This window comes from Orycteropus afer, unplaced genomic scaffold, assembly GCF_000298275.1.
Source record: "Orycteropus afer afer isolate SDZICR_OR568_19922 unplaced genomic scaffold, OryAfe1.0 scaffold00181, whole genome shotgun sequence".
In the NCBI taxonomy this organism is placed as follows: Eukaryota; Metazoa; Chordata; class Mammalia; order Tubulidentata; family Orycteropodidae; genus Orycteropus; species Orycteropus afer.
In genome coordinates, this window is record NW_006921768.1 from 1253127 (window position 1) to 1275914 (window position 22788).

At 38.2% G+C, this 22788-nt stretch overlaps 1 protein-coding gene across 1 annotated transcript in view; it reads left to right on the forward strand.

Annotated features, from left to right (window-relative positions):
- Positions 1 to 22788, forward strand: part of TRPA1 (transient receptor potential cation channel subfamily A member 1) — a 92639-nt gene that overhangs the window by 35859 nt on the left and 33992 nt on the right. Inside the window, exons 8-17 of the mRNA XM_007947353.1 lie at positions 2990 to 3038; positions 5727 to 5826; positions 7297 to 7397; positions 9310 to 9479; positions 9567 to 9731; positions 11997 to 12111; positions 13018 to 13184; positions 14966 to 15059; positions 17734 to 17793; positions 18327 to 18425. Of these exons, the coding sequence (XP_007945544.1) occupies positions 2990 to 3038; positions 5727 to 5826; positions 7297 to 7397; positions 9310 to 9479; positions 9567 to 9731; positions 11997 to 12111; positions 13018 to 13184; positions 14966 to 15059; positions 17734 to 17793; positions 18327 to 18425 (1120 nt within the window). The remainder of the gene's footprint in view (positions 1 to 2989; positions 3039 to 5726; positions 5827 to 7296; positions 7398 to 9309; positions 9480 to 9566; positions 9732 to 11996; positions 12112 to 13017; positions 13185 to 14965; positions 15060 to 17733; positions 17794 to 18326; positions 18426 to 22788) is intronic.

A 22788-nucleotide genomic window follows, 5' to 3' on the forward strand; every position in this document is an offset into this window, starting at 1 on the left:
AGGAGTGGCTGGTGGGTTTGAACCGCCAGCCGTCTGGTTAGCAGGCAAGTGTCTTAGCCACTATGCTACCAGAGCTCCCAAATCAAGGACTGGTGCTATAAAAAAAAAAAAAAGATCATTAGAAACACTAGAAATGAAAAAAAAAAAAAAAAAGCCATTGAAATACAACAAAAACACAATAGATAGACTAACCTTTAGACTAGAGATTCTCAAAAGACTACACATTAGAATTATGTGGGGTAGTTTAAAAATGCCCATGCCAGTTCTTACCCCAGATTAAATCAGAAGCTCTGGGAAGGCCCGCAGAAATTCATGCTTTTTTAAAAAAGAAGTCTTAAGTGACTCCAATGTGCAACCAATTTTGGAACCCAATTATCTGGGTATAGTTAGAATAATTTTGTCCATTTAGAACACAGCTTTAATACACAAATGCATAAAAAAAGAATTATTTTAGAAAAATAGGCCTATCCATTTGACCCGTAAGTATCCTTAGCCTGGTGACTAACTGGGCATTCTCAACTTGGGTTGTCTGAAGTTTTCCTGAGCCATTTTAGTCTAAGTCTGTAAGTCTGATACTGACCTAGGATCCTGGAATGCCCTTTGAATAACACCTGTTGCCTTTGAATCAGTTCCAACTAATAGTGACTCTATAGGACAAAGCAGAATTGCCTCATAGGGTTTCCAAGGCTGTAAATTTTTACAGAAGTCACATCTTTCTCCTGCAGAGTAGCTGGTGGGTTTGAACCACTGACTTTCTGGTTAGCCGAGTGCTTAACTATGATGCCACCAAGGCTCCTTTGCCCTTTGAATAGTCAGTTACATTTGGAATTTATCTTGAGCTACAAAGTAAATTTGCTCTTTAAGCTGGATTTCCTTTTTGTTACTGTAGTGTAAAGTCCTCAGTACATTGCTCAAGCTTTGGTGTAAGGTGCCTGGGGTTCCAGCAATTACTCCAGTCCTTCCTGACCGTGTAACCTTTGGCAAGTCATTCACTTTCTCAGAGTCTATGTGTCTGGATCCGCCGAGATTTTGCATGTTTCCTTATATTTTTCCAATGTTTTGTGATTGAGTGAAAATTTACAAACTAGATTTGTTTTGTATTCAATAGTTCATACACATTTTGTTTTGTGACACAGGTTACACTCCCTGCAATGTAGCTACTCACCTCCCACTTCCTCCCTGTGGTTACCCTTTCCCTGTCCTTGCTTATGCATTCCTGCTTCTCTACCTTTCTCCCTGTGCAAATGCTACCCTTCTGATCTCCTATGTAGATTTCTCTAAGAAGTCCATCTCCTGGTGTAGGTGTTCAGCTTGTAGGCATATCTGTTGTTTGGCTGAGAGCTAGCCCTGGGAGTGAATTCAATTACAGGCCCAAAGGGTGACTTGGGGTCATAGTCTCGGAGGTTTTACCAGTCTCTATCAGTAAGGAGCTCTGGTAGCATAGTGCCTAAGGCACTTGACTGCTAACCAGAAGTCTGGTGATTCAAACCCACCAGCCACTCCTTGGAAGGAAGGTTGGGCAATCCTACTTCCGTAGTGATACTGCCTCGGAAACCCAAGGAGGGGTCGCTATGAGTCGGGGGCGACTTGACGGCAAATAACAACAACATCAGATCAGTAAGACTTGTCGTTTTTATGATTTTAGCTTTTGTTCCACATTTTTCACACACTGTCCAGGCTCTCCAATGCTTAATGGTTGGCATTGGTAGCAAGGCACTCTCTAGTACTTCTGGTGTCAAGGTCCCATAGGCTGAGGTTTTCATGGTCTATTAGTTCTTTGGACTAAATGTTTCCATACACCTTTGATATTCTTCACTCTTTTTTGCTCCAGATGAGAAGAGACCAATAGTTGCATTTCAGATGGTTATTTGCAAGCGTTTAAGACCCCTGTCACTACTCACCAAAGTAAGATGTAGAACGATATTTTTGTAAGCTATTTTGTGCCAATTGAGCTTGTCATGATCTCAGCCCGCAGGCTCAGCAACTCACTCTCTCAGGGTGCTTAGTTGTGCCTAAGAAGTTACCCTAATTTTGCCTCCTATTTGGTTTAAACAGTGTGTGGATATTTTTGTAGCACATATAAATACATATGTAAGATTTTGCATTTCTAATGAGTTCCCAGGTAATGCTGATGCTGCTGGTCTCCACATATGAGTATCAAGGCTTTAGATTAGCCAGATATAATAACAAAATTAATTGTTTTCAAAGCACTAGAGGCTTAATATCATTATGCATTTGCTTTCTAAAATTATTTAGTAATAGGATATAAACATAATGTGTTTCTTTGTGAATTTTTGGTGAAATTTGGCAAGCTGACTCTGGAATGTGTATATAATCTTGAATAGGAAGAAAGAAGTAAGATTTGCAATAAGAAACACAGTTTTTAAATTATTAGTATTCACAGTTGTGGTGATTTTAATACAGATTGAAAACTTTTGCGTTCTTTAATTGATATTATCATTATCATCTGTTGTGAAGTGCTGTCAAAATGACTTGAGTTCTCTCCTTATTTTCCTGCTTCACAAATACTTAGAACAGCATCACTGCCCAAAACACTTTTGCCAAAGAGAAGCACTTATACTCTGTGCATATTGAGCCCTGCAGTGAATCTGAGGGCCACTTGCCTGCAGCTGATGTCATTCCTCATGATCACAGTGGTAACAGGGCCATTTCTTTTGTCTTATATTTTAAGTCACTGGGATAGAAATTTCTACTTCAAAACAATCATCATGAGAATTTTACAGGGAGAAAATAAGTTTACTAAAAGATAAGGAAGAAAATATTGAAATATATTTGACTTTTTTCTATTACTATTATTTTGGAAGTATTACCCTAATCAGAATCAATCATAGGCTTTGGAAGATTACTGATTCTCTACTACTTTTATCATGTTATTAAATGGCAAGTCAAATTTACTTTCACTATAATAGCTGTATTTTATACAATTATATCAACAGCATCTTATGTTTGCAATTCTCTTTTTTTGCAGAGCCTCATTATTTGATCACCATGGACTTGCAGACTTTTTAATTTCAATGGTAAATATTCAAATGACAGGTTTATTTCCTTTATTACTATTTAAAGTTAAAAAATTATAGAATTACATAAAATGGATTTTCAAAAACAAGTCAAATTTTAATTTCCTGTTTATATCAGAAAAGGAAGTTTACAAAAGAATGATTGACACATTTACATATAGAGTATACTGTATATTAATGTATAATAGCCAGCCTTCATTACCATAAGGCATGAAGTCCCAAAGTATACTTTTTATACCCCATTTTTCTTGATATAATAGTAATGTTTGAGGCATGGTATAGTCCAACATGAATCAAGACAGGGAGGCTGAAAATAACAAAACATTGTACTCTTAGTCCCTGGTGTTCATATCATCCCTGACAGGGCCACAGGAGGAAAACATAGGGGTGTTCACAAGGCAGAGATGAAGGAAGACTGTGGGCATGCAACTTTATTGTGGTTTTCTAGAACATGATACTGGGACTCAGGGATTTTATTGGTCAGGTATATTTCAAAGTTGTGCCTTGGGCCTTGAGCTGTTTACCAAATGGGAAACCAAGGAAGGGAGCTTATTGTCTAGGTGTTTTGGTACTCTAGTGCTGCTCTAACAGAAAAATGCCATAAATAGATGGCCTGAACAAACAGGGGTTTTATTCTCTTACAGTTAGGAGGCTGGAAGCCCAAGTTCAAAGTGCCAGCTCTAGGGGCTGGGTGAAAGCTCCTTAATCTTGGGCTTCGGCTCTGCTTCTTGCTCCTAGCCCACTGGAGCTGGAGGCTTCTCTTAACTCCGGTTTCTGTTGGCTGCTGAGACTGACAAACCCAAGGTTGACAAATAAAATGGCACAGTCCCAAGAATTACCAAACAACATGGCAGACCACTAGTTCAAGTCCAGAGGCAGTCCCAAGATAGCAGGAAACATGGCAGGCTGCTGAATGAAGACTCAGCAACATGCAAGGTCCAAGCATGCTAAAAAACTGAAAGACTTTCCTCAAAGCTTCTTCTTGTATACTGGAAGCAGACCACATCCCTAAGACAGCTACTCAGCCGCTCCAGTAGATTCCACCATGGAGTCCATTAACAGTCTCATCATGGAGAATAACTACATCCAGCTACCCAGCCAAGTTGACACAGAAACTTAACTACCACACTAGGTATAGCAGATATGATGGAGAAGGGTTATTTTATGTGGATATTAAAACATCATATTACAGAAGCTAGAAATTATAGCTAATTCATACCCTTACTGATATTTTTACCAGTGATAGTTTGTGAGTACATTGTAAGGGAACTATTCTAATCACTGGTGAACTGGTCCTAGGACAGTATTGGACTTGGGCTACATGACTCAGCACAACTGGCTTTGAGTTAGAGTCAGGATAGGCCTAGAATATCAGCTTCATCTTCCATTGCAAGCTTCTATACCAGCTGCATCAGTGCCAACTTTTGAACAATGAAAAACTGAGGAACTAAAAAATATTTTCCAAGGTCTGCTGCAAGTGAAAGCTGAGATTTCTTTGTTTTCACTCTAAGAAGTAGAATCAGTCAGTTTTTGAGTTAAATTTTAATAAAGCCTTATATGTGGATATGTATGTAATTGATTTATTTAAGCCCCATGATCTCAGCAATGAATGCATTCCCATTTATAGTACTTAACATATATTTGTTGTCGATAGCAACTATTGAAATTTTGATATCTACACAGAAGAAATCTAGGAAGAGATTCAATGTATTCCATAGTCTTATGACTTGCATGATTTCATGCAAATGAAGCTATCTAAGTGGCAAGAAAACTATTTGTTGTTGTTGTTGTTGTTATGTGCCGTCAAGTCAGCCCTGACTCATAGCGACCCCTCCTTGGGTTTCCGAGGCAGTATCATTACGGAAGTAGGATTGCCCAACCTTCCTTCCGAGGAGTGGCTGGTGGGTTTGAACCGCCAGCCATCTGGTTAGCAGGCAAGTGTCTTAGCCACTATGCTACCAGAGCTCCACTCTCTTTTCAGTGGTTACTGCTGCCATATTCATACATGTTCAGTGGACTCCAAATGGACAAATATTCACAATCATAGTTTAAACTATTTTTATTACTCTTTCAAAGAATATTTCTTACTGTGAAATTTTAAAAAGTTCTTTTCTTTGCCATATCAAATATTATAACCATAATGCATAATGGTAAATATTGACTTATTCATTTTTGTAAAAAAATTTGTCATGTGATTTTAAATTCATATTCTCTCAAGTATTTGAATTTAAAAGTTATTTTAGGACTTGAATTAAAATAGATGAAGTAGACTTTTTAAAAAGTGAATGATTTGTTTTGAATTTTTTTTACCACATGCATAATTTTGGAAGATCTTTAAAATTTGTATATTTAAAAATCATTTCTTAAAGTAAGAACTAAATTACTGCTATAAGTCAAGGGGTTCTATTTTTATGGTTAAAATAGTGACAGAAATCTATTGCCAGTTGTCAATCAAAAGATTAACAAGTAAGAATACTTTTTATTGTTGAAATTGTGAAAGAATGCTTTGATTTCTGATGTTACGGCATATGAATTATAGGGAAATTTTTTAAAAATTTATAATTTGTCATCTACTTGACTGCTAGCTATATTTACTGTATCCCAATGAATTACTATTATTTAGTGACTGCAACATAAGCTAATTTATTTGTTCACAAGCTCTTTGTTGAATAACTTGTTTTATTGTAGGGAGCAGATATTAATAGCATCGATTCCGAAGGACGTTCCCCACTTCTACTAGCAACGGCTTCTGCATCTTGGAATATTGTGAATTTGCTCCTTTCTAAAGGTACCAAAAAGAACCCAGCCAGGCCTTTAGGGTCACTATTGCATTTGGTTAAAAAAAAAAAAAAAAAGTCTGCAAAAAGAGCATGAAGTGACATCATCTGACCTCCTCTAGCTTCACGAGAGGGAGAGAGAATCACCATCAGCAACCCAAGGCTTATTCCTATGAGGCCAGACATGCCACCACCCTCCAAACTTTTCACTAATTCTGACACCCCTCTGCCATACAATGCACTCTATTTCTTTACTAGGTTTGATAATTTGTTGCAATGGCCACACAGAACTCACAGGCAGTACTCACGATTATGGGGTTTATTAAGGAAGTAACAGGTTCTAATTCATGTTCAGGAATGCTCAGGATACAATTTTTCAATCAGGACAACTCCCTCTCAGCCATGCCCATAGGCCTACCTCTCCTTGGCCCATGACCTCCCTGTTTGGCCTCTGCCCTGCTTGGGCAAGTGTTACAAAGTTCTTTTAGCTCTGCCCGTAGGTGTGTGCCCCATTTCACTAGCAAGCCTCCTGCCCACAGGCACTCAGCTTTCTCACTCCATGGGCTGGTAAGCCTGCGGCTCTGTCTCATGCTGGTCTCTCAGTTCTGCTGCCATGCTGTCTTTCTGCCATCTCCCTGCCATCTCTCTTCTATCTTTCTGCTGTCTCAATGCAGGGATCTTGGGTCCAAGAACATGCTCCACTTCTAGCTCTTCTCTATCTTGATGGCAGTGAGATTCTCCCCAACCCCCCACCCCCAGGCTCATTTTAAGCCTAGCGACTGGCAAAACTGATCAATGCCCACATTACGATTCCATGCACCTTATTTCCATGGTCCCAACTCCTCGTAATTCCACCCAGTCATATAGTAGGAGTCAAAAGGCCATGGCTAGAAAAACCATGCCAAGTAATTCACTATACCGCACATTTATTAACCATTAATTGTATGCTAGGCATTGGCCCAAATACCATGAATACAAAGAAAAATAGAATACTTCCCATATCTAGGATAATTTTCATTCCAGTGAGTAAAACAATAGTTTCAGAACAATAGTAGATAACATTTATAAACCAATTATAGCAACATTTTAACAAACATTTTATCAATATTTTTTCAGTCAATTCTATGTGGTGTAGGTACTGTAACTGTCCCTGTTTAAGGTACTTTCTGGTGCTGTGAGAAGATAGAAGAGGGGTATTTTTTCCTTCTCCCCTCTTCTTAATGATCTCTCCAAATATATATTTTAAAGTATGCCTTTATATATTGATGTAATATATCACATATTCTCTCCCTCATATACCCACTGTTACATAAATCCATTTTTAAATATGCTTAGTTTTCTCATCTAAATAAAAGTTCATGTAAGTTAAAGGTTGGCAAAGTATTAAGTCAAAAGTATTTTATTTTCTCATTGAAAATTCACCATAGAACATGCTCTATACAAATGAGTAGAAGTTATATTTATATAGTGCTTTTTTTTAGGTGCCCATGTAGACATAAAGGATAATCTTGGACGTAATTTTTTGCATTTGACTGTACAACAACGTAATGGATTAAAGAATTTGCAACCTGAGTTTATGCAGGTAATTTGTATGTGTCTGTGGATTTATCGAGGAGCTCTGGTGGCATAGGGCCTGTGGTAGTTAAGTTTGTGTGTCAACTTGGCTGGGTCTGGTTGAGTGGCTGGGCAGCTGGATGTGGTATTCCCCATGATGAGACTGGTAATCAACTCCATAGTGGAATCTACTGTGAGCAGCTGAGCCTTAGGGACGTGGTCTGTGTTCTATGTTTAAGAAGAAGCCTTGGGAAATGGTCTCCAGCTTATAGCACGCTTGAACCCTGCATGTAGCATTTTGTTGCTCAGCAGCCTGCCTATGCTCTGCCAACCTTGGGACTTTCAATGGACTTGAATCAATGGCCAGCCATGTGGTTTGGTAACATTGGGACTGTGCCTTTTTAGTTGTCAATCTTGGGCTTGTCAGCCTCAGCAGGCAGTAGCTGTCTCAGTGAAGAAAAGCCTCTTGCTTCATTGGGCCAGGAGCAGGAGGCAGAGCTGAAGCCCAAGGCTGAGGGGCTTTGACCCAGGCCCTAGACCCTGGCACTTTGAACTCGGACTTAAAACCTCCAAACTATAGGAGGTAAACTCCTGTTTGTTCAATCATCCCATTTGTGGTATATTCCTTTCAGAGTGGCAGTAGGTAACCAAAATAGTGACTAAAGCATTTGACTGCTAACCAGAAGGCTGGTGGTTCAAACCCACCCGCCACTCCTCAGAAGGAAGGTTGGGTAATCTGCTTCTGTAGAGATACCACCTCAAAAACCCACGGAGGGATCGCTATTAGTTGGAAACAACTCAATGGCAGTGAGTTTGGGTTTTATTGGGGGATGGATTTATTGTTAACTGAACTAGGTTCAAAAGAGTAAACTGATTGTGTGTATTATGATTTTTATTACTATAAGGCTGACTTTGGAATTTGAAACAATGTTTTAAAATTAAGATACCTTATTTAAATATTTAGGGAACTCTGGTGGCATAGTGCCTAAGGCACTTGACTGCTAACCAGCTACTCCTCAGAAGGAAGATTGGGCAGTCTCCTTGTATAGTGATACTGCCTTGGAAACCCAGGAGGGGTTGCTATGAGTCGGATGTGACTCGATGGCAGTGAGTTTTGTTTTGGTTTGGTTTATTTGAATGTTTATTTATAATATGATGCCACTAATAAGAGTGATAATTAGTTAATTAGATAGGGTTTGAGTTTTCTAAGTTATGCAAAGTTTTACATATCTGCATCTATAAAAATACATTAATACTGATTAAATGTATAAGAATACATACTTAATCAGTTTTATTTCATTGTTTAACCATTATAAATTGCATGTCAATGAAAAAGAGTTAATTATGTACCTGAGTAAATTACTAATACTTCATCATTGATTAAGAAAAAACAATAAATGTTTATTTATTGATTGGATTAAGCTACTCATTTATTCATTCATTTTTTATTTAATATACATTTAAAAGATAAAGGTAATTTTAATATCCTGTGGGGCACAGTTCACTCTGACACACATGGAATTGCTGTGAGTGGGATTCAACTGGTAATTTTAGGATCCCATCTCCTGCCTCTTACAGAACACATAAGTGTTAACTGATAAGTGTTATTTGGGAGAAAAGGAGGAGGGGATAAGCATGGGGTCTATGGTCAAATATGTTATGAAAATGCTTATGTAAGGATCTACAGCTGGGTTAAAACATTAAGGTTTATTTCAACTTGCAGGACTTTTTCAGAGCCTTTAATATAATAATGTACCATAGGGAGACAGTCTGCAACATTATCCATACTTATTTTACTTTAGTTTCCTTCAGGCTATTTACATTTTCCCCTGAAGAAATACCTATTGACTTTTGTTGGACAATTCTATACTATCCTTTAGTAAAGTTTGAAAAATACTTCATTAGTATAGCAATATATAGAATATTAACTTTTCCCACAGATGCAACATATTAAAGAGCTGGTCATGGATGAAGACAACAATGGTTGTACTCCTCTACATTATGCATGTAGACAGGGAGTTCCTGGCTCTGTAAATAATCTTCTTCACTTTAATGTGTCCCTTCATTCCAAAAGCAAAGATAAGAAATCACCTCTACATTTTGCAGCCAGGTAAGGGTTATTCAGTACAATATAAAAGCATGCTTTCTTTATATTTAATATTTTCTTTGTAAAGATGAAACTTATTCTTTTCTCAAGTTATGGACGTATCAATACTTGCCAGAGGCTCCTACAAGACATAACCGATATGAGGCTTTTGAATGAAGGTGATCTTCATGGAATGACTCCTCTCCATTTGGCAGCAAAAAATGGACATGATAAAGTTGTTCATCTTCTCCTGAAAAAGGGTGCATTATTTCTCAGGTGAGAATATATAATTGAAATATTTAAATATGTTCTTTTTTATTAATTAGCTATTTTCAGGATGTTTTTCCATTTTATTTTAAATTTGGTATCTAACTTTATAGTTCATTAAGCACTTTTACTTATTTAATTCTCAAAACTTACTAAAAAAACAAAAAACAAACTCACTGCCATTGAGTCAGTTGCAGCTCATAGCAACCCCTCCTTGATTTCCAAGGTGGTATCTGGTGGCGTAGTACTTAAGGCATTTGACTGGTAACCATAAGGCTGATGGTTCAAACCCACCAGACACTCCTTGGAAGCAAGATTGGGCAGTCTACTTCCCTAGAGATCCAAACCAAACCAAACTCGCTGCCGTCGGGTCAGATCTGCCTCATAGCGACCCCTCTTTGGGTTTCCGAGGCGGTATCACTACAGAAGTAGATTGCCCAATCTTCCTTCTGAGGAATGGCTGGTGGGTTTGAACCACCAGCCTTCTTGTTAGCAGTCAAATGCCTTAGGCACTACATTACCAGAGCTCCCTCAAAACTTATAGTAACTCAAATATATTGAAAAAGATGTTAGTAGCATTTGCAGCTGACAAAGACAGCAGGTTTGGAGACTTGAAGACCTTTTTCAAGTCACAGAATAAGTGGTTTCAGCATAGTAGTTCTCAAAACTTTTGATACAATTCCTGATATAGCACTTCCCACTGCCCTGTTTTTTATGCAGATACAAAACCGTTTGCATATGTGTATGTGCATACGTGTGTGGGTATACGCAAAAACAAACATCCAAGTTCAAAGCCTCTCTTTTCATTCAATCTGGTAAAAAATTACATTAAAAAGCTCCCTTTTAGCCACAATAGCAGACAAGTTAAAGTTCATTGAACTTTTTTATACTTAAAGGAATTCTAACAGAAGAAACAAAACCAAGTTAAAAATATGTAAGCACAATAAAAAAGTGACATTACTCTTTTGTAAAGAAAAAAAAAATTTATAAAGATGGATTATATTCTCAATTCAGCTAGGTTGTAGCAAAAGACTTGATAGGCTAATGTCTAAAACCCTAATTTTTTATCAGCATACCAATGCCAACAAAGTAATGATGCAACTGAGGAATGCATGCTTTACCCAGTTCCTTTCTGCTTACAAGGGAACACCAAACAGCAAGGCTACAAGGTAGACCCAAAGTGTTGCTGCTTGATTACATCATAATTGAAATAGCAAAAAGCTCTGGTAGCATAGTGGTTAAAGCATTCAGCTGCTAAACAAAAGGTCGATGATTCAAACCCACCAAAAGCTCAGCAGGAGAAAGATGATGCAGTCTGCTTCCATAAAGATACACAGCCTTGAAACCCCTATGGGGCTGTTCTGTGCTGTCCTATAGGGTCCTTATGAGTCAGAATCTACTCAAGGCAGTGGGTTTGGTTTTGAGTTTTGAACTAGCAAGGTATCTTTTGTACCCTAAAATAGCTGCTCACTAGTATGGATATTAAATAGTGTCAGGACTGCACACATTGCTTCTATGTCTAATTTCAAAAAGTATCAGTAATGTGGCTAGCCTTTGTTGTATTACATCTTGAAATTTTGTGAGAAAGGACATTTTCCAAGGGGATTGAGTAGGCATATTCAAAAGCACAAGAGGAAAAATCTCTTGAGACCTAAACTCTTAGAAGAGTATGTGACACTAAGGTAAGTATACAATCTAAGTTATGTTTATTATTGGGATTATTATTAGTAGTAACTATTGTCCCTGAAGAGTAATATCATGGAAATAGTTTTGATACAATGCTTAATGAAAGAATAAATGAAGATTTAAAATACCATGTATAAGTACACCATAGCTTTTATTGGGGGGAATATATACGTATCTTTACATATCTATAGATATAGATATATCTATATCTATAGATATATATAGATATATAGATAGATAGATAGATATAAAGATATATATATGTAACATAGAAATGCTAACTCTAGTTTCCCCTACTCCCCAGTTTTTGGTAATGTGTTGATTGATATACTTTTACACTTTAATCTACTAGATAAAAAAATACATGTGGATCACATCTTAGGTAGTTCATTTAAGACAAATGGCCTTGAAATTAGCTCATTTATTATAAATGGGTACTAAATATTTACTTGCTAGATCTCAGTTACGCATTTTTTTTTGGTCAGCACTTCCACCTCTCAGATTAATGAGCCAGGTGGCATCACTTCTCACCTTTCGTCTGTAAACTGCATGCACATAGTCACACATCTTTTCTTAACTCTTTCACAGTGACCACTATGGCTGGACTGCTTTGCATCATGCTTCTATGGGCGGGTACACTCAAACCATGAAGGTCATTCTTGATACCAATTTGAAATGCACAGATCAGCTAGACGAAGACGGGGTATGTACAATGTTATTTCTCTGGACCAAAATTTCAGTGTACAACAAACTTCCAAAATTTTAAAAAAGTCTTCTTCTTAGACACCTCTTCCCTTCCCTGCCTCATTGCCAGCAATTTGTTGGGTTCTTAACACCCTAAATCTTATAGTGGGGGAGGAGTAGAAGGGAACAGAATAAGGAGAATGCCAAGGGGTGGGCCTACACTGAGGACCCTGTCCAGCCTCGCAGAAGCCCATCCACTGTCCTGTGCAGAGTGATGAGAAAACTCCCAGCAATCCCTGAACTGAAAATAATAAAGAGGTCAGAGTGAGTTTTCCATAAAACTTAATGTGTTTGATTTGAGAAACTGCCCCTCATTCTGCTATTATGTCCTTTTTTTAGGAGAGTGAGAATATTAAAATGTATATTCTCTCATGAAATGAGGGAGTTAGAAGAGTGTAGTTGTTTTAATGTTCTTATGTGCTAAAAGTGAAAATTGTTAACTTAATATCTCTGATTTTTTTTTTTTTTAATGTACTAGACTGTGAAATTATCTGTGAAAAATCTAGAAACCACTTCTCTACTAGATGATAAATCTCCCAGGAGTCTTCTCTTTGTGTTCACTCTAGCATTTCTCCCACGAACATGTGTGCTTTTTCCTTGTACAATCACCCTCCTGGAAAAACCCAACATTGAAATTCATACATACACATACAGGTTCCTCCCTGCTCCTTGCAGTACCATATTTGAGCTATATGTAGGCTTCTTATTTTGAATCATGATTCTCATTTTGTCTTTGTTGGTATTAAATAGTTAGTTTTGCTAATACTTTCTTTTAAGCAACTCAACAATGAAACAGGGCAGTAAAGTAACCAAGTGATGATCAACCATCTTCACTGTGTTTTCTGTTTTCTATTTTCTCTAAAAGAACACTGCACTTCACTTTGCTGCAAGGGAAGGCCATGCCAAAGCCGTTGCAGTTCTTCTGAGCTATGATGCTGGAATTGTCCTGAACAAGCAGGATGCCTCCTTTTTGCATGTTGCAATTCACAATAAAAGAAAGGATGTGGTTCTTACCACCATCAGGAACAAAAGGTACACTGCTTCACTGTCCATTATCATTAATATTCGCTAGCATGAGAATATTAGACCTCAGAGAAAACAAAAAAGAGAAAAGTAATGTAATTTTCAGCTGTTTATCATAAATTTAAAAATGCTCTTTGCTGACATAAATCTTTTAGTTTTTTAGTTAACTTTTTGAATGATAATAGACAAGTTGCTTAACCTTTCTAATCTTTAGTTTTCATTTCTAATACATGCATGGGATGAAAATATTACCTTGGTAGCACTTTTGTGAGATTTGGGAGTTCATGCCTGACACCTTGATCATTAAGTTAACCCTGCACGGCCCTTCCTGAAATTGCCTCATCCTCTTATGCCAACAGAAAACCCCAAACTGGATGTTGCTTCTATCTAATGAAATTTCCCTTAACACATGATCTGTTGTGGTGGCTGTTTTTAAATCATATTCTAAGGAGTTTTAATGATGGGGCTGGAGGGTAATTTTTCCCACTTCTCATACCCATGCTTTTCTATATAATAATAGACAGATATGTTCAAGGGCCCAGTGTCACCCAAATAGTAGACAGAGATGAACACCCTCACATTCAAGGTGAAATGAGCCTATTTTTTTGAGCATGAACAGTCTCAAGAAACCCCTGGTAATCATTATTTTGAAACACCAATTTTGCAGGTATGCAATCAGAGGTTTTCTGGTGATAATGCAGATACTCTAGATGGATTTTACTGAGAGGATTAATGGAAAATTTATCTGACTGTTTTTAGAACTAGTCTTCTGTCACATAGACAGAATCTTGGACATAAATAGGCTTGTCTTTGTTTCCTGTTGCAGTTTTATACCCTCCTTAATATTGTAGGCAAGGAGCTCTGGTGGCACAGTGCCTAAGGCATTTGACTGCTAGCTAGAAGGTTGGCAGCAGTTCAGAACCACCAGCCACTCTGTGGAAGGAAGATGGAGCAAGCTACTTCCATAAAGATTGGCTGCCTCGGAAATACAACGGGGGTTGTGATGAGTTGGAATTGACTCAATGTCAGTGTTTTGTTGTTGCTTTTTAATATTGTGAGTTACATTCTCATTTTGTCTAATTAGATAGGGATTACAAGAAGGGGAAAACTCTTCAGTGTTCTAGCAGACTTCATGCTTATTTAATATACTTTGCACATGTTCTTTTTTCATTTAATTAAATACATGATGCATATATTGATTGCCTATTAAGTATTATGTGCATAGTACAAAGCTGCTGAAATATATATGTGAATGTACATATCCTTACCCAACACAGTCAGCTGTGAAAGTACAGACTATTTCTTGACTTCAGGAGGAAAAGAAGATGAAAGGCTGCCTTCTTTTGAAGGCATTTAGGGAAAGAGACCTCTGGTAGTGCAGTGCCTAAGGCACATGACTGCTAACCAGAAGGCTGGCGGTTCAAACCCACCAGGCACTCCTCGGAAGGAAGATGGGGCAATCTATTTCCGTAGTGATACTGCCTCAGAAACCCAAGGTGGGGTCGCTATAAGTTGGGTCCAACTCGATGGCACATAACAACAACAACAACAGGAAAAGAGACAGAAAAGTGATTATAACAGCCATCCTGATACTGGCCTGTATTCCTAATGTCCACTGATGGACAAGGATCTCATTCATGGATTGACCTTTGTTGGAACCAGTGGGTGAGCTTTATGTTATGAATGAACTAAAATTCAGGTTTTTCCTAAAAAACACAATCTTGAGGTTTATGTGGTAGCTTTGTTATGTGCAGAACAGATTAACACTTGCTTTTGTCTGGTTTAAACAGATGGGAAGAATGTCTTAAGGCATTTAGTCATTATTCTCAAAGTAATAAATGTCCAATCATGGAAATGGTGGAGTATCTTCCTGAATGCATGAAAGTAAGTTCTCAAACAACACTCCTTCTGGGTATATGCCTGGCATATAATATACTGTAAAGGTTTATTGTAATCACAAACTAAATCTTCACCTTTAAATAATGTTTCTAGTTTCCCATAGACTTTACAGGATGTTAGTCAATAAGTATTTATTGAGGGTTATTAATGGTTATGTGGACTATACGGAAATATGGGAAACAGATTTTCTATTCAGACTTTCTAAGACTAGAGCAGAGAACACAAACTGGTGGTTGCTGGCTGAATAAAGCTTCTGGGTATGTTTTGTTCAATATGCCTGTTATTGTTTCAAATTGGCATTAGTTGCTAACACTTCAAACAAGGGCATTTATCTTAGGATCCAGGTACCTGGTTAACCAGACAAAATCATAAAGTCCCGCAACTGGGTCTATCTTCTCACAAGACAGGGATCTGAGAAGCAGCCACTTCCTTAAGATGAACACGCTTCCATGGCCCCACCCCACCTCTGTCTTTTGTATTCCCAGCTTTAAGGCCTTGTGTTGGTTGCCATATATTATCCTGGTGCAATCCCTTGGGTTATGGTAGAAATATATTTTTGTACAGTTTCCTCTGTCAAAGCAGTGAAGATAAAAGCCAGCCCAAAGATGGTCAACATTTTCTTCATCCCTAAAGCAGTAATGCTGATACAATCTTGCAAAGTGATTCTAAAAATTAGAGGTAAAATATATACAGTGTTCAGGATAGTAGTTGACACATAACATTTTTTCACTCTTTTGATCTGCTTCTATGATTACTACCACTACTACTACTCCTAAGAATACTAGTACTAGCACCTATTGTTTGTATGTATTAATATTTATGCTAATATTTTATGTGCACTTTTTTCTTTATGATATCTAGTGGAAATTGGGCCCAGTGCAGTACAGAGATAGCCTTTTAGGTACATAAATCTTATGAAAGAATGCATGAATGTTCATTCAGGGTTGAAAATGCACTCAGACTCTCTTACTCAGGAATTTCAGTTGTAGGAAACTATCCCACTGAATAATCCCACATACGGGCAGGAGTATATGCAGTAGTGTTCCCTGCAGCATTATTCATAATAGAAAAAGAAATGGTAAAATTATTAACATATCAAAACAAAAAAGATCTGAAGAAATTATACCAAGACATTAAGAGTTACTTCATTTTGGGATTACAATTGATTTTCTTTTTTTCTTTATACTACTATATATTTTCTCACTACCATTGAGTCAGTCCCGACTCAGTGGCCCCTCCTTGGGTTTCCGAGGCAGTATCACTGTGGAAATAGATTGCTCAACCTTCCTTCCAAGGAGTGGCTGGTGAGTTTGAACCGCCAGCCATCTGGTTAGCAGTCAGATGTCTTAGGCCTTTATAGTGACTAGTATTTAATGTGACTTTTTTTCCCAGTAAAATAAGAGAATTTAAGCCCTTTTAGTTTAAGCTCACATGACATATTTGAATTATTTATACGACATTTCTGACAATAAGTCATTCAGTTGCTTTTGTAAAACACTCTGAGGCAACCCATCCTTTATTTTACCTGTGCTGATTGTAACCAAGTTCCCACATTGTAAAATTATACCTGCCTTGTTGGTTCTGCCTTGCAAAGCACTACAGACTAGATTAGTCTTTATTTTCCATAACAGTCTTCACATATTTGATGATACCTATTCATCCCATCAATACTGCTGGCCTCATTGCCAGAAGAACCATCCTTAAAGTTTTCTAAGTCCTTATCAGGGTGCCTGTAACTGGCCAAAGCCGCTATGCCCACAAGATGGGGCTAGCCCACATTTTTACCCTTCAGGGCACTATCTAACCCTCTATCTACCCCCATGTTCTGCAAATGAGGTTTCCTAATGCTTAAGGAGGTCCAAGAAGCATTGATGTGGTTTTTTGTGCCCTTGTGTCCAATCTCAGTTTGAGAGGACCATATGACTATTGGGGTCTTTGTTTCTTAGGACTGTGAGTTTGGGCCACTAGAATGATGGTATCACATTCACTTTGGGGTGACTCAAATTGTTTATGTAGACAGAGTCTCCATTAAATATTTGCCCAAGACCTCAGATACCTTATGGTCCCATAGTGTTCTCTTCCTGAATTATGCATCTAGAAGGCCTTCAAATATTTCTCATTACAACATCTCTACCCATCACCCTGCCTACCCCCTCTTACGTACTTTGTCACTGTTGGTTTGCAGGTGTTAACCAGAAGAATGCAGTCATCCATATCCAAGCAGTTGAGAAGATGGAACTTAGCCCATAGAAAGAATCCAGTGTTGGACTCAAAGTTCTTGATTAGGGGCAATAAATTGTTACTATAAGATGGGGAGAAAAGGAATTCTTAATAAACTATTTGTTGCCTAGAAGCCCAGAAAGACATCAAATCTGAGGCAAAAATAACTTACTACTCAAATTTAATAAATACAGATTTTATTTTCAAGCTTATGGTGTTTTACTCAATCACTTGGCATTTCTGTGCCATGCAGTGATTGTTGTAGCACGTTGTATTTTAAACCTCGTTTCCTACATTACATGAATTATCATTTGTCCTTGCAGTCAAAGAAGCAAAGGAAGAGGATATCTTTATATGCTATTTTAGAAAGAGGATAAAGTTTTGTGTCATGTTTAGTCTCCTTCCAGAGTATTTTAACTGATTTTTTTCTTTCTCAAAGGAACTTCTAGACCTATGCATGCTGCACTCTACAGAGGACAAGTCGTGCATAGACTACCATGTAAGTGTATTTTATCATAATAGTTTGATGTTAATTTTATCATAGCTCTTTGAAAAATTTAAAAAATGATATTGCTAGAGTTTCCCAGTTTCAAAACATGGTAATTACTAGTTTCATTTGTCTTAATGTTATATTACTTACTTATGAGGGAATTTTTCCTTTTGATCTTTAGTTTTCCCTCAGTATTTTAATTGTTCATAATAGTATTATTCAGAGTTACTTTTAATATTTCTATTTTCTTAGGTAGCTTCATCTGCACAATGAAATTCTAAAAGATCTAAATGATCTTTTGAGAATTCATCTTTTACGATGGCTGTGAGTTGTAAAGCAATGAAATAACAGCCTTTCTGGATTTTTTTTTTAAAAAAATAAAATATACAATAGTTTAATTAACTTTTCTCCAGATAAAATGACTCAACCTTGTTTGAATCACTTAATTTTCAGCAGCTTGTGTATATGATATTTTTCAAGAGCAACTTTTGGTGTCTATATTAGACTAAATGTAATTTTAAAAACATTTATGTCTTCCACAGATCGAGTATAATTTCAGGTATCTTCAATGTCCACTAGAATTAACCAAAAAAACATCTCCTGTACAGGATGTTACATATGAGCCTCTTACAACACTCAATGTAAGTCCAGTGTTTTCATTATGTAATTTCTACATGGCAGTGTTTTGGTACCATAGTCCTACAATTGATAGAAATGGAAGGGGCCTAGAGAAAATTCCAGTTTTATAGTACTATGTATATTATGTCATGTGGCCCAACCCTTCATTCTTTAATAAAGAAAGGAATCATTCTCTAGAGCTACTGTATGTGATAACCCTAAAGTCCATGTTCATTGTCATATCAGTCCCAATGGTCACATCAGATCTTCCTCAACTCAGAATCCACATAAAACTAACACAATACAGGGCTGACAGTCTATAGTTTACAACTTGTACCTCAACTCCATTCCCCTTAAATGTAGTGTTACAGATTGAAATGTTGTTGTTGTTGTTATCGTTTGCCATTGAGTCAGACCTGACTCATAGCGACCCCTCCTTGGGTTTCTGAGGTGGTATCACTACGGAAGTAGATTGCCCAACCTTCCTTCCGAGGAGTGGCTGGTGGGTTTCAACCACCAGCCTTCTGTTAGCAGTCAAGTGCCTTAGCCACTATGCTACCAGAGCTCCCATGGATTGAAATATGTCCCCCGAAATGTATTGTAAATCCTAACCTTTATGCTTGTGGTTATAATCCCATTTGGGAATGAGGTATCTTTGTATGCTAATGAGGTAGAATTAGTGTAAGATGTATCTAGTCAATCTCTTTTTGAGATGTGAAAGAAATTAAAGGAGCAAACTATGGAGCACAGGTAGGGGAAGGGAGATGCCATGCCACATGGAGATCTCCATGGGACCAGGAAGCAGAATCAGAAGAAATAAGGACCTTCCTCCAGAGCCGACAGAGAGAAAAAGCCTTTCCCGAGGGCCAGCACCCTGAATTTAGGCTTCTAGCCTCCTAAACTGTGAAAAAATACATTTATTTTTGTTAAAGCAACTCATGTGTGGTACTTTTGTTCTAGCAGTACTAGACAACTAAGATGTATAGACATACTTACTCAAAGGATTCTTCAGGGTAAGCCACAGGGAAATGTGAAGGGTAGTGGTGACATTTTACAGCCATAACTTCAAATTCAACCAGCCAGTGGGTTCCAAGGAAAACTCTGACCTTTCAGAGGCTCTTTCTTAGATCCTTCCAGAGGAATGAACCTAATCTGAAGTAGGCCCATAACATACAGTATAGACCACAAGTTTCCAAGAGAGTTGCTCCAAACCACCTTTTAGATTCCAAAGCATGCTTTTAGATTTCTAGCCAAGAGACAATGAAAGCCATCAGATGATTCAGTTCAGTCTAAATAAGCTATTGTAAATGCAAATAACTACAGAAGAAAGACATAACAGATGAGTAGTGTGGGCCCCCGGTCTAGAAGTCTCAACGAATTGCTGTCATGAAGGAATGGCAACCAAGGTTTGTATAAATATTGACAAAAAATTAAAATTTTGTACACTCACAACAAAACATACTTGAGTATTGGATTTGCATGTTTTAGTCTAGATTTGTGCCATCTACATGGTAGCCACATATGACTACTTAAAGTTGAATAAAGTCAAAATTTTAGTTCCTCAGTCTCACTAGCCATATTTCAAGTGTTCAATAGCCCATGGGTCCAGTTGTTCTCAGAAAAAAAAAACGTAAGATATATCCATCATTGCAAAAAGTTCTATTGAAAAGCACTAGTCTACACCACTCAAAAGGAAGGTTGGGCAATCTACTTCTGTAATGATACTGCCTTGGAAACCCAAGGAGGGGCCACTATGAGTCGGGTCCAACTCAACGGCACATAACAACAACAACAACAAGTCTAGACCAATGAGAAATTTCAATTCACTTTCAGTGAATTCATTTCCCTACATGGACTCTTTTGGCAGAGATTATGGTGTCAACGGTCACCTAAAGTGAATTACAGAAGGATTAGTGAGTAGTCAGAGTTAAAGGATACAGACCTCATGAATTTTACAAAGCAGGCAATTGGCAAGGGAGTCTCACATTTTCTTTATGCCAAGCATTTAGTGCTGCTGGAGTGTTGCACTAAATAGCCTCTCACTAGCTCCAGTCTGTCTTTTTCTCAGTATCCAATTTCTTACGGTCCCCTGTTTGCTCTATCCAGACTTTTAAACTTCTGTGGACAATAATCCTATATACCAGTTGTTATTATTGTTGAGAGTCATAGCCAAGTGGTCTAGAAGTAACCACACCACAGTTTTACTGAGGACAATATTTGTGTATGTTTTTTAAAGGTATAATTTAAAGAACTGGCAAGACTACCAAAAAGAAACAGCTTATTTATTGTTTCCACCACCAGGATGAGAATAGGAGGAAATAAAGCTTTGTCATTTCTAAAAGGAGCCCTGGGTAGAGCAAATGACTGATATGTTTGGCTGATAACCAAAAGGTTGGAGGTACAAGTCTACCCAGAGACACTTTGGAAGAAAGGCCTTTCAAAAAATAAGCCATTGAAAACTCTGTGGAGCACTACTTGGACACACATTGTGTCACTGTGAATTGGAATCAACTTGACAGCCACTGAAAAGAGAGATTCTATATAGAAGTAGAGTCTCTATAATAATAGATTCAAAATAATTTATATGAAACAGAGTCTGTGGTGAAATGGGTTAATTTATATGGCCTGTTGCCTTGATTCTTTGGAAAAACAGTTTAGGAGATTGTTCCCCCTAAACCCTAAGAGTTGTTATCTTTTCCCTAGTTCTTTGGATAAACTAATTGGGGCACCTCCCAAGTTACTCTCTACCCAGAGGGTCATTGTTTTTGCCCAGGGAAAAGCCAGTAGCATAGTGGCTAAGACACTTGCCTGCTAACCAGACGGCTGGCGGTTCAAATCCACCAGCCACTCCTCGGAAGGAAGGTTGGGCAATCCTACTTCCGTAGTGATACTGCCTCGGAAACCCAAGGAGGGGTCGCTATGAGTCGGGGCCGACTCCACGGCACATAACAACAACAACAACAACATAGGCAGATAATGTTAATTTTGCACAAGCCTTATGTGGATTGATGGACTGGGCCTCAATCTTGCAAGGGAATGGTCAATATGCTATTCAAATAGCGGCTTGAAAATCCACCCATTAGGATTAAATGACTTGTGGTTCACCAAGGGGATTGTTTGGTGGTCCTGCTGGGAGGTCTGTGCTTGAAGTTGACAAGGAGTTTTCTTATATAAACAACCAACTCCACAGAGGTTTTCAAGGCAAAGAGGGAATTTTCAGACCAAGAAGAGCCTGTAGCAGAGAACTCTGGACTCAAGATTCCTATGAAGATACCTTCTAAAAGAGTTGTAATATACAAGTCAAGGGTTGTAGCACTAAAGATGGCTAGGAACCCAGCAGCAGAGTGACCCATGAAGGGGCCTGGAGACAGAGAACCTGTGGCAGAGCCGATAGCAATGACAGAAAGTTGCTGCTAAAAAGCCAGTTAAGAGAGCAGAGCAGACTACTACACTTGGCATAACTTGAACCAGTTAGGAGCAGAGAGACCACTGGCAGCAAAGTCAAAGGCAGAGAGGTTTGCACAGCTGTGAGGGGACATGAATGGCTGAGAGGGCCGTGCATGACTGAGAGGGGGCGTAAAAGGCTACGAGAAGGGTCTCCTTGCTTCTGTGTCTAAGAGAAGGGTCTGGTTGCATGGCCAAGAGGGGCCAGCTAGCATGACTGTGATTGAGAAGAACCTGCTAGCCAAGAGTAGCTGAGATAGCTGTCCTGATTGGAAACTCTGTGCTGAAGAAGGAAGAGATGTGCTTTCAACTTTTGGGGAACCTTCCAGACCTTGCCTGTGCTTCCTGATTCTGATCCTGAGTTGTTCCTATCACTTCAAGTTGATCCTGATCTCAAGTTGTACCCTGTTACTTCCTATTAAGCCACATAACTGTGAGTATGGTCTGTGAGTTCTGAGTGGCCATTGCTACAAATATTGAATCCACTAGAGAAGTTGTGTGTCACGGTAATGGCTGGTTTCAGAAATAGTGAAAAATTTGGAGAGTGACGAGGTTCTAAACTATACCTCATAGGAACCAGCTTTGTGCTGATCTCGATGCTTAGTCCTTGTAGATTTAGATGGGCCATCAAGGAACACTACAGGATCACTTGAATAAATAAATACATACGGCTCAGTGGGCAGAGCCAATAGCAGTCACCACTATACAATCAGCACATGATTGTATAGTGTCAGTAACAGTGTAATCATTACCTGAGTTATAAATGAGCTAAGCAGAGTATTCAGGAGGGCCAGCCAGTCTGGTGTATGGGATTTTTGTGCACAGAAGTTTAAAAAGTCTGGATAGACCAATTTATAGCAATAAGTGCACACATCAAAAGAGAAGAAAGAGCCAAAATCAACACTTTAAATGAACATCTCCAACAATTAGAGAAAGAACAGC